Source organism: Rhamphochromis longiceps, linkage group LG7 (genome assembly GCF_057381845.1).
Source record: "Rhamphochromis longiceps isolate RC_006_pf linkage group LG7, R_longiceps_female_GT1.1, whole genome shotgun sequence".
Classification (NCBI taxonomy): Eukaryota; Metazoa; Chordata; class Actinopteri; order Cichliformes; family Cichlidae; genus Rhamphochromis; species Rhamphochromis longiceps.
In genome coordinates this window covers 43,866,213-43,877,660 of record NC_140563.1, presented here as the reverse complement: position 1 = coordinate 43,877,660, position 11,448 = coordinate 43,866,213, and the positions used below count along the sequence as shown (strand labels likewise).

The 11,448-nt window shown below is 39.3% G+C and overlaps 1 protein-coding gene across 1 annotated transcript; it reads right to left on the bottom strand.

Moving 5' to 3' along the window:
- Positions 1-289: 289 nt before the first annotated feature.
- On the bottom strand, positions 290-11,448 carry pde6b (phosphodiesterase 6B, cGMP-specific, rod, beta). The gene is made up of 24 exons (XM_085411255.1): positions 11,334-11,448; positions 10,982-11,245; positions 10,595-10,906; positions 9,354-9,506; positions 8,872-8,961; positions 8,608-8,748; positions 8,449-8,523; positions 8,279-8,343; positions 8,124-8,190; positions 7,980-8,027; positions 7,224-7,373; positions 6,889-7,032; positions 6,535-6,600; positions 6,264-6,413; positions 6,049-6,156; positions 5,843-5,952; positions 4,879-4,966; positions 4,685-4,785; positions 4,441-4,548; positions 4,303-4,366; positions 4,121-4,195; positions 3,246-3,329; positions 2,845-2,998; positions 290-2,003 (listed from the first exon to the last, which is right to left on the bottom strand). The coding sequence occupies exons 2-24, from the start codon at positions 11,138-11,140 to the stop codon at positions 1,948-1,950; spliced, it is 2,568 nt and encodes an 855-aa protein (XP_085267381.1). The 5' UTR covers positions 11,141-11,245; positions 11,334-11,448; the 3' UTR covers positions 290-1,947.

Here is an 11,448-nt window from a genome sequence, read left to right as displayed (position 1 = left end):
GAATAAATGACCAGATTCCAACAATAATGTTGGCTCTTGGTAAGTTTCACCATCACAGGAAATAAATCCACCCGGTTAAAAATACACTTGCTTTTATTGGGGTCATCATTGTACATTTGGAGCACATGAGGAGGCAAGCTTTGAAATGCTGACCAAAAAGTAATTTAAGTCTATTAAAAAAACATCCACGGTACATCCAAAGCACATTTAAATTGATTTGGGACCTAATGTTATCACACAGGCATTTTTATCATAGCAGTGCCATATCTGGAACACTTTAAATATTTGTAAATTGAAGCTAGCACAATGCATTTGTTATTCAGCTTTATGACTCTTTTTCTAGTGCTTTATAAATAATAAGGTAAGGCCCTCTAGCATCAAACTAGAAAAATATTTGCATCTTTATATTTACAGGAAGGGCGATGGTATGTACAAGTCTATACACAAAGCTCAGTTGCTTCTTCATGCTGTCTCAAACAGCTCTGTGTCCTTGTTGCCTTTGAGGCCTGCACTCAGGGATTGTTATAAGAATAGCCTGATGGCTCAGCGATTAGTGCTGCTGCCTCGCAGCACAACAGTCCTGGGTTTGGGTCTCGAAACCTGACCAGTCGTGTGGCGTTTGCTTGTTCTTGCTTTTCCTTTTGTATCCTTTCACATAAGCCACATGGTTGTTTGTCATTATGGTTACTCTTCCTGATGCTGAGCAGGTGAGCTCTGACTGACTCCTCGTCCTATTTGGGAGGAGTCCAGTGCAGGGAGAAGCTTTCAATCAGGGATTGATGTAGTACAACTCCCTCTAAAGCAGGTTGAGTAAACTTTCTGATCCCAGTATTTGATTGTGCTCATGTTGTAGCAGATATGAACAGAGCAAAATTAATTAAATCTCAGACAAAATCAACCAAATAAATCAGTTTTATGTGTGACCACCTGATTTCCCGCTCTTATTTAATAAGACATTTATAATTCTATATTTGGAAAATACATATCCGAGGCTACCGTCTCACATTCATAGACCACATACTGTATATTTACAATATAAAGGCATCATGAATAAGCATCTACAGACTTTTGCTGACTGTGAACTCATAAGTGTTCACTGTAAAACTCTTTTTAAAAGCTGTTCCTGTAGCACGACCGAACATTTACCTTTGGCTCTCTGCAGACAAAGTAAACAGACTCTCATTTGTAAATAGTGACTGGAAGTAGTCAACAGTGGATTACTTTTGAATATGATTAAACAATAACTCTATGTTCTGTGAAAACTAAAGTACTATAATAGTAAATATATGGAAAATTAAAAGCCCAAACATTTTAAATAATCTAAAGAGGCCCGAGCATTTAAAAAAAAGCACTGCACTCCCTTTCTGTACAGGATTATTGTTTACTACACAGATGTAGGCTGTGTCCTCCTGAGATGTTTGCCATGTAAATAAATACTTGGAAGAATTGGGGAAAAAATAAAAAAGTTGTACATATGAGAAACACACAACAAGCACACACACATTCACACATTGTCACTAACACAAATCCTTTAAAGATAAGCAAACTTTTTTAAGATCAGAGGAACACGAGATGCAAAAATCATCTTCAGTCTTGATTCATAAAAGTACAATTATTTTAAGACAGGAAGCAGCAATTTTGCCTCAAATGTAATTGCAGGATTTTTTTCCTTTTTTCAAAATGTGGTCAGTCTTTCCTTGATCCGAATTAATTTTTGGCTCACCTGGCCTCTTAAAAATAAAGCTTTGCCCTTCTTGGTGGAGATCTCGCCGTGTTCAGGTTTTTCCTTTTCCGACTGGACCCCCTTTTCTGAAGAGTTACTACAGGGCTGTGCATTCATATATCCGTCTCCCTGACTTTTTCTTTTGTTTGTTTCTGCTGGGGTGAGACTCAGTCTGTCATGAGTGTCTTCGTAGACCCCAGGAATGTCAGCAGTTCTTTGGCTGATTAGCACACAGAGCAGGTCTTGGAGCCAGACCCACCACTGGGGTTGTTTGCAGCCGCTGTTAAACAATTAAATATTCAACAAAAGGGTAAGTATACAATTAAAGCACTGGAAACCAAATGATCACTTGTGTTGTGGCTAATTTTAATATATGAACCCATTCTACAATCCAAACGAGATATTTAACTAAAAATAGACACAACACTGTTCAAAAATATTGGTGTTAGACCAAAGAAAGGCTGAAAACCTGGTGGAAAGTTTCATGACAAGTCAATGACATAGTTAGGTAGAAAAAGAGACCTCAGAGAGGTTTGGTGTTTCAGATGTGAAGCAAATTAAAAGCACTATCACCTCCTCTGGGCCTGAACCCATTCAAGATGAACTGAGGTGGAAAAAAAGTAGAAAACTGACATTATTTCTTGTTTTTTTTTTGTTTTTTTTAATGTTGAATCCTCCACACTAAAGACGGAGGATTCAACCTGGCTTACTATCAGCATGCAGCTCAACGGTGTAGAGATGGATTAGTGCACATGATGTGAGTAACTTGCCCTTCTATGAAGGCCCCATTAATGCTGAATGATATTTGAAGGTTTGGGCACAGCATATTCAGCTATCCATTGAATTCTGCATGTATTAAACAGTCCAGACACCAAACTGGGCTAATTGGTATCGATTTAAAAGTGGGGTTTTTTGTTGTTGTTGTTTGTTTTTTTAGCACTGTGAAAGGTTGTCTCTGTGCTACCTTCAGATTACTTAATAACTTTCAAATCATTGCATTTCTTTTATTTTTGCACTTTACATTGTTCCACCTGTTTGGGTTCAGTGCTCTGCCTCTCTGAGTCAACAACCTTTTTAACAGTTCCTTGTAGGGTTCTGATTATTGTAAAGACACACCCTACCTTTGCTGGCTGCCGCTGCCTCTTTAGCAGCTTTTTCTTCTTCGATGGCTTTGAGCTTAGCCTCGTACTCTTCCTTTTTGGCATTCCACTCCTTCCTGTTGTTTAAGATGCCATCCAGCATGGGCTGGATTTGTGGGTGGAAGCGAGAAAACTCCTTAAAGATAAGATGCAAAGAAGAAATGAAAAATTAGCATGGAGCAGCACAGAAGAGGGGAGCTGTACAGGAGATGGTGATGCTCCATTGAAAACACAAATACATAATAAAAAAAAATAACAATAAGAAGAAGAATTGACCCAGTGGTTTAAATGTGTTCAGACTAACCTAGTTTTTGCACAGAAACAGTGACAGGAGCCATGCAGTGCACATATTCGGTGAGCAAGAATGTAATAATCATTATTACCTTGTAGACAAACGTGCAGACAAAGTCAATGAAACCACACTGAAGCTTTGGAAGCTCAGCTGACTTGTTCCTGTCCATCATGGGCTGGTGGGAGGGACAAACATTTAGTGCAGTCAGAACTGTCATATAATTAATGAAATCAGTGCAAGTCTGTAGCTAATCACACACACTTCCACACATGGTTACATTTTTACTTTAAAATAGTAAAAACGGCCTGTATTTGTATAGCGCTTTACTTAGTCCCTAAAGACCCCAAAGCGCTTTACACATTCAGTCAACCACCCAGTCACACACATTCACACACTGGTGATGGAAAGCTACATTGTAGCCACAGCCACCCTGGGGCGCACTGACAGAGGCGAGGCTGCCGGACACAGGCGCCACCGGGCCCTCTGACCACCACCAGTAGGCAACGGGTGAAGTGTCTTGCCCAAGGACACAACGATGGAGACTGTCGGAGCCGGGGCTCGAGCTGGCAACCTTCCGATTAGAAGACGAACTGCCAACTCTTGAGCCACGATCGCCCCCAGTCACTTCACTTTGTCTGAAAAAGCTTTATTTTTTTACTTGAAACTTGTCTTATGACGTCCTTTGCCTCTGTACGAGTAGTTCACCTTTCCTCAGGTGGGTTTCTGCTCAGCTACATAATGAGTGCGATCCCTAAAGTGACGTGTGTGGGCTGCTGAAGAGACACTACAACTTTATTCTGCCCTTTACACATCTGTAATAAGCTAGGAAATATAGTGCTGGACATTGTATCTAGCTGGCAGTATCATGAAAAAAACAACAACAAATGAATAATTATACATTTAAATGTGAAACAAATAAGTCTATTTTTATGAGCACAAATACACTCCAGCAGTAAATAAACTCACAATGGGTTGCTGCTCCAGTACAGTCCTCTCCAAGTCACCCTGTTCCCAAAACTCTGCTGCCACAGACAAGGCGACCTGGAAGACATACAAACGTGGTTATGCTCTTAAATAATGCAAAAATCATTATTTACTCATTTGTGACTCAGCTTACTATCAACACCAATAATTTCTGTGCTTCTCACCTTGCTCTGAACTTCCCAAGGCTTTGTGATTGCGGACAGGTCACATGCGGTCATCATCATGGCCCTGAAACAGAACAGTTTGCAGCCTCAGAGAAATGTGCAGGAGCAAGTAACACTGTGCATGTTAGCTGCACTCACATGACAATCTCTTTTCTGGTTGTTTCTAGTGACATGAAGTCGACCCATTTCTTTTCATCCTCATACGTATGTGAGAGGTCCACAATCTTTTGGAACATGGTTCTCTTCCTAGAAAGGTGCAAGGAGAAGAATCATTTACTTACTGTTTGTCTACTTTTTAATGTAGTTTGACAGTAAAAACATTAGAAAAATAAGACATTTATCGTCAGGGAGCAAGGGCAGGCAAATGAAAAGTAGTACTGACTTGAAATAAAGAGCCAGGTCAGTGGCGATGATGGCGATGTCCATGAGATGGATCACGTGGTCAACCTGTCGCCTGTTAAGGTTCTGATAGATATTCAGTGTCTGCATAGGAGAGGAGCAAAGAAATGTCATTAGTGACCGAATAAAGAATACAAGTAACCTAAGCTAATCTCTCGTTAGCGTCTTGTTACTCACCTCGTCAGCCAAGAGGAACTTTCCAAACTCTAGATGGTGCCGTTCCAAAATGGAAGAGCCGTGTAACTTGGCCAGAGGATTACCAGATCTGTTGAATGAAAATAAAAATCCTCAGATACCAGCAAGATTTCAAATGGGACTGAAGTCGGTTATCATAATAGTTACTATATATGAAAGATTTTAAAAGAATTTACAGGCTTTTTAAAACATCATTCAGTTTATTACCACATTTTTCCCCTTTTGTTTTCAAAAGATCTCCTGAAAGGTTAAAATGTGCAGGTGAACTTTTAAGATGATCTAATGCTCATTCTGAACTACAAGCGAATGCATAATCACTGTAGTAATGACTGTGGATCACTATATCCTGTGTGTGTATATGTGTAGCTATGGTTCATCAAATGAACAGAACAATGACGACTCACTGTTTCTGTTTACAAGCTGATTGCTTGGCATAATTCAGAAATCGTGTAATTACTTGATTTGTGCCTTAGATTTCACCATTTGCAGCCATTTCAGTGACATCTGCAGCACATGCAGCAGAGTAGCATCGAAGCTAAACGGCCAGTAGTTTTTTTCCTTTTTAGGGCATGTTGCTAATTACTTTATAGAACACGTTGCTGGAAAGTAAATGAGAATTTACCTCATCATTTCCCCCTTTCAAAATAAACCTAATATAGTGACTATGTCAAAAATTCCTTCCTTAACTTTTCTTTTTATCATCGACCTGCCAGCAGGCCCACTTTACAAGCACTCTTTAAATGACCATAACTAATTGTTTGTGTTAGAGACAAAATTCAAACTGTTTCAGAAAGAGGAGAATCTCTTTACTCGGATTACAAGGTATTGTAATTATATTGCACAAGGTACTGTACAATATATTGCTAAATGCTATATAATGCTGCAAACCTTAAGCAGTTTTCTTTATTTTGTTGTGAGAAATCAAAAAGTTCCCATAAGCACTTACTTGACCTGGTACAAGTTATTTGTCCCTCTGTGATCAATATCGTGAAGGAATCCTGCGGTTATCATCGCCATTACCTCCAAGTCAGTGTAGTATCGCTTCAGCATTCCTGTCTGAGCACACAGAGACACACAAGATATTGCCCTGCTGTGTATAAAGATATACATTTAAGCTGAGGTAAATGGAGGTTAATAAAATTAAAGAAATACCGTCAGTAGCGTAAACATCGTCTGTCCAACATTAAAGCCGTGACGCCAGTTGTGGTAGGTGATCCTTCTGTACCCTTTGCTGACTGAATACATGAATCGAACCAGCACCTGAGAGGAGAGCAGCAAATCATTAAATCTATTTAAAAACGACACAGCTCCAAAAGGCTGTTCACAAACTGAAGATAAAGATGCACACTTGTGTTTATCTGCATTACCTCTTGTGGAATCTGGAACTTCTTGACCACACCGACTTCATAGTACATCTGGATCCCGCACTTCACCAACTCCATCTCTGTGCAATTAAAATCTGAAAAGCGGAACTCATAGATCTCAAACTTCTTAATTAGTGGAGGAAGGTCTTTTTTCTGTGAGGGAAATGAATGAAAAAGAGACATATATGGAAAATGTCAAACTTTTCTGGTAACATATGCCAAATTGAGGGACAAATTCATGTGCTGGACATCAGAATACGCATGTTGGACATACCAGGATAGCTAGGAGCTCGTCCTCTTCACAGTCTCTGGGTTCACAGTCATAGAGCTCTCTGGTGTACTGGGAGAAATTACAAAAACCATTGATGTTATAGGTTTAAACTGAGGCAACAACGCCAAGTACAAAGATGGCAAGTGTTAGTTTGGTCTCCTACAAAGAGAAAAATTAGTGAATCTTGTCAAAAAAGAAAAGCTTTTTTTGGTTCTTTTTGGATGGTTTGCAATGTCTTTTGGTGAGGTGGGAGTTCAAATGAGGCTGGAAACCTTTTCTATTGTCATTCATCTAAATACTCTAATGTTTACAGTCAGTTAACAGCTGGGAGAGAAAACACATTTAAACAGGACAAACCAGGATGTTCTGAATCTCATCATCTCGACATTTGACGTGGTAGAGCACCATGTCCTGAGCGATGTCTTTGCGGTTCTCAAGCTTATTCATCTTGTCGTAGGTGTCTGTGTTCAACGCTGACCATCCCAGGAACTGAGTCAAAGCCTGAGAAACAGGAAAATCATCAGAAGATGGCCATCTATGTTACACGTACAGCCTTCACCACAAACAGTGTCGGCAGTGGACTCCACACATAAACATAAAACAGATATAGACACTTTATCTTCCCAGATTACATTGGTGGGACTGTATTTGTCTTTATTTGCACTAAATGATTTTGTGAAGATTACTGTTACCTCCATGAGCTGCTCATCCTGATCATCAAAAGGCTTTCCATCTTTTCTGTTGTAAAACGTGGCTACGCCAACTATCTCTTCCTTTTTGTTGACGATTGGCAGCGAGAGAACATTTTTTATTGTCCAGCCACTGCTGTCCAATGGCTCTTTCTGCAACACACAAGAAACAAGCAGACCTCATAACATATGTCTACATGCAAAAGGTTCTTTAGCTTTTTTTTACAAGCAGAACATCTTGCGTGGCCTGTTTAAGCTTAGAACTGTAACTACAATCTAAAACATTGTAGCCCAAATACTTCAGGGGGTCTTAATAATAATGAAAAAACAGGTTTCATTTTAATCATGTTAATTTTCCAGTAAATCATTCTGTCTGGTTTAATGATGCATTTTGGTGTTTTCAAAAAAATTCAAGCTTAGTATGATTGTCTGCATATTTTCTCTGTTTAACCAGTTTGTTCCTGGAATAACTTAAAGATGATAACTGATTCAGATATCCCTCTTGCCCACTAGTCACCTGGATAATAAACCAGGAAGAAGCAGCACAGGTTTGATAAACCCCGACTGAAGTTTTAGATATTAACGTTTTAAAGTTACGACAAACCTTGGCTATGGGTCACAGACCCCTGGGCGTTCCCGGATACCACTGTGACTGCCACTGCTCTGAAAGTACTCTGCACTGTTTTTTGCTTGTTTTTTGTCTGTTTATTTTTAATAAAGTAGCGTCCTCTCTACACAGTGACGTCTACAATATCTTACCTGAAAATTGAACGTCTCATCAGCGCCTGCATTCATAATGTTACAAATCTACGAGAGGGAAGAGAACAACCTGATCAGTTTGGAAATATTTATTAGGTTAAACTGGTTTGACAGCTTTCTGCAAGTAATTAAAAAGAAACTTACAAAGCCGCTCTCAGCAACATAAGTGGGAAGGCCACTACTCAAAGCCCAGTGATCTGCGGGAGGATTGCTATAAGACACACAGGCAGTAAATCAACAGATGTTATCTCTCACTAAAACTTTATTAATCTCTTTTATTTTTTCATCTAACCACTTACGGTATTACTTTGATGTCTTCCTTTCCGTGTAAAATATAATCAATCACTTTGTAGAAGTTTACCTCCTAAAATCAAAATAAAACAGGAAGAAAGAGGAAGCAGTGTGTAGACATTTACTAGCAAAGGCAGTGCTGGTAATAATGTTAGATAAATAAAATAAAAGAACATACCCTGCCATCAGGGGTTACAGGGCCAGAGTAAGGTGCCTGCTCTCCCATCAAAACTGGCCAGATGTCAAAGAACTCCTGGAAGCAGAGAACGAGTCAGTAACTTCACGGTGGTACAAAAATACGGCTTAACACACACAAAGATACAGAAAGAAGCCACACCTTTTCCTTCGTCATGTCTAGTAAACCAACAGAGTAGCGGTCACAGTTGAGGTAGGCTCGGACTGTGTACAAGGCTTTGTGAAACTGTCGCTCGATGTCTGTCAGCTCTTCGAATACCTTGTTGGCTGACCATAGCAGCAGCTACAAAACATGCAAAATATACATTAAAGAAGGGTGAAAATTAGGTTAATACATGGTGCAAGTGTAACACTGCAGTAATATTTCTGTATCTACATCAAAGACAGCACATTAAAATTGCTGTACCTGTCCTTTACGCGTCTCACAGCTGTGGAGGTAACTCAGGTGGTAGATCTTCAAGTTCAAAGTGGCAACTCTCATATACTTCAAAAAAAGCTGTGAGGATGGAGGAAACGGGGTCAAAATAACATAAAAAATAAGTGGCAGAATTAAATTTGTGGTACAAAAAAATGCTGTAAATGAAGGTCGAGGGGTGATGAAGATAATGTACTATAAATATAATCAGCAACATCACATTATTATTATTATTATATTTATTATTGTGCCTTTTTTTAAACAGAGAACATACTGACCTTGCCCATATTTCATGCAATACTTATCAGTTGTAATAAGAAACTAATTGTCTTTAATTACAATCTTAAGACTGACTGACTGTCTAAAGCTGATTGTCTTTACCTTAAAGCAGAAAAACATTGTTTACAGAATTGTGCACATTAGTTTCAACTGTGAGTGGTTCAAGCACGTGTGCTTTTGTGGTTTGGACTCACATCTTCATCTTCAGCAGTGAAATGTGGTCCTGTGGTCTTGTTCACAGCCATGACCACTGCCACCATGTCTTTGCCGTTGAGGATGGGTGTAGCCAGAATATTCCTGGTCTCGTAGTCTGTGAGCTCGTCAACAAATGAGCTGAAGTGCTGGTTCTAAAATGCAGGAAAGATGCCTTCAGAGCACATAGACATGTAATTGCTCATCCAGAAAACATTATTAATATAACACCGCAAAGGCTTTCATAAGGCCTTACTGAAAGCCGAATACATCGCTAGAAAAATTCATTTAAGATTATTGTTTTGAAGACAGAAGACTTTTACAATGTACTACAGTTAATGTGTGTACACTTATAGTAAATACTCCAACTTAACACGGTGACATAGAGACAATGAACAACTTTTATACAACAGAGTTCTGCAGGAGCCAAGAGTAGATTTATTAGAGAATAAATAGAGTCTATAATAAGAGGTAAGTGTGTAGGTAAGAACGCATGATATGGCCCACAAATCCCACATTTTTATTAGTTTGTCAACTCAATTTAATTATGAAACTACAAAACGTATGATGCACGCTACTGTTCCTTTAAAATATAACAGTGTAAATAACAATATAAGGTTTATACAGGGATATAAAAGTAAGCTATCAAAGTGAAATGATCTGTTTTAGATTCCTGCTGACTAAATGCCAGAGGTGTCTAATCCACAGCTAGAGCAGAGCCTCATGGGATCTGAAAATAAATGGATTATGTCTGACAAGGGGATTTACACCTTCAGGTGGTCAAGTGTAGTGTGTGACTAGCTTTTCTTTTACTCGCCCTATAACCATGAGGCTTTAGGGTATGATATCTAATATATGTGAATATTTACGAAAGCAAACGTGCAAAAATGTTACTTTGTTGTTACTCTGTGAGGAAAAGAGCAGCGGCAGCTCCTGCTGTTTGATTTTAAAGAGGCTGATTTTAAAGAGACTGTAACAAATCTTGACATTCTTGCCTCTTTCATGTGCAACCAATGAGATTATCCAACAGAACTGAACAGATCATGGGTAACTTGCCACCACCTTTACCTTCCATTGGAGAGAATAAATGAGAATATAAATCAAAACTGTTATTGTGATATATTTATAACTGATTTAATTCTTAATTCTAGCCACTGTGTGTCACCTGGTGGTGATCTAATATGAATCACACCTTCATCATCTAAGCTTTCCCTCTAATTAATTAGCCCTCCCTCCTCCTTACCTCCTTGACGTTTTTCACATTAACTGACTTCTTGGTCAGAGCCACATTGCCAACTATTCCCATGTCCAGCGGATACACGATCTCAGAGTCTGGTGGCACAATGCAATCGTCAAACTCGGAGTCTTTGCTCACGTTGAAGAGTCGTGTGGCGAGCTCTCCCACGCCATTGCGCTGGCGGTACATGAACAAGCTGCAGCGGTCGGCGTGCAAGAGTGCGCTGACTCTTCTCAGGATCTTGAAAACCACCTTTTCCATGTTGATGTTCTCTTGCATGTCTTTGATCAGGTCATACATGATTTTGCTTTCCTCGATCTTGAAAAGGACAGAAAAATCACTAAAGATCAAAAATAATATTAATAATAAACAAAAAATAAAACTGTAACTTACCTGACTGAGCTCTTGAAACTGGCTGAAGTCGATCTGTTTCTCTGGGAGTCCTGAAACCTTCGATATGGTGGAGGTGTTCATCTTCTTGGCAAAGTACTTCTTAGCAAAATCAGGATTCCCGTTCAGGAACTTTTCCACGTCTTCCTTTTGTACACCCATGATTGCTTCTTCCTTGTCCTCTTCCAAGTGTCCCTGTCTTCTCCCTCTTCAGCTCAGTGATCGAGCTCCCACTACGTCCAACACTGCTCCTCCAACTAACCCCACCTAGAAATCGAAGACAAAATAAGAAAGGAAACATTTGCATAGTGACAACTTTCTAAACTTTACCCCCCAAGAAAGAAAGAAATCTTACCCAGATACTACACACAAAGGTGGGAAACAGAAGTGGACACATTCAAATGCAGGTATAAAAAAATAAAAAAAATAATCCCCTCTTGTTAGTGGGATAAGCAGACTGAGAAAGGGAG

Bases quoted from the DNA above. Each gene is read 5' to 3' on its own strand.
- pde6b (XM_085411255.1), bottom strand. From the start codon at position 11,140: ATGGGTGTACAAAAGGAAGACGTGGAAAAGTTCCTGAACGGGAATCCT. The intron at 4,967-5,842 runs GTAAGTGCTTAT...TTCATTCAACAG, and splicing joins AATAACTTGTACCAGGTCAA to ATCTGGTAATCCTCTGGCCA. The intron at 2,004-2,844 runs GTAGGGTGTGTC...ATTGTTTAACAG, and splicing joins GGCAGCGGCAGCCAGCAAAG to CGGCTGCAAACAACCCCAGT.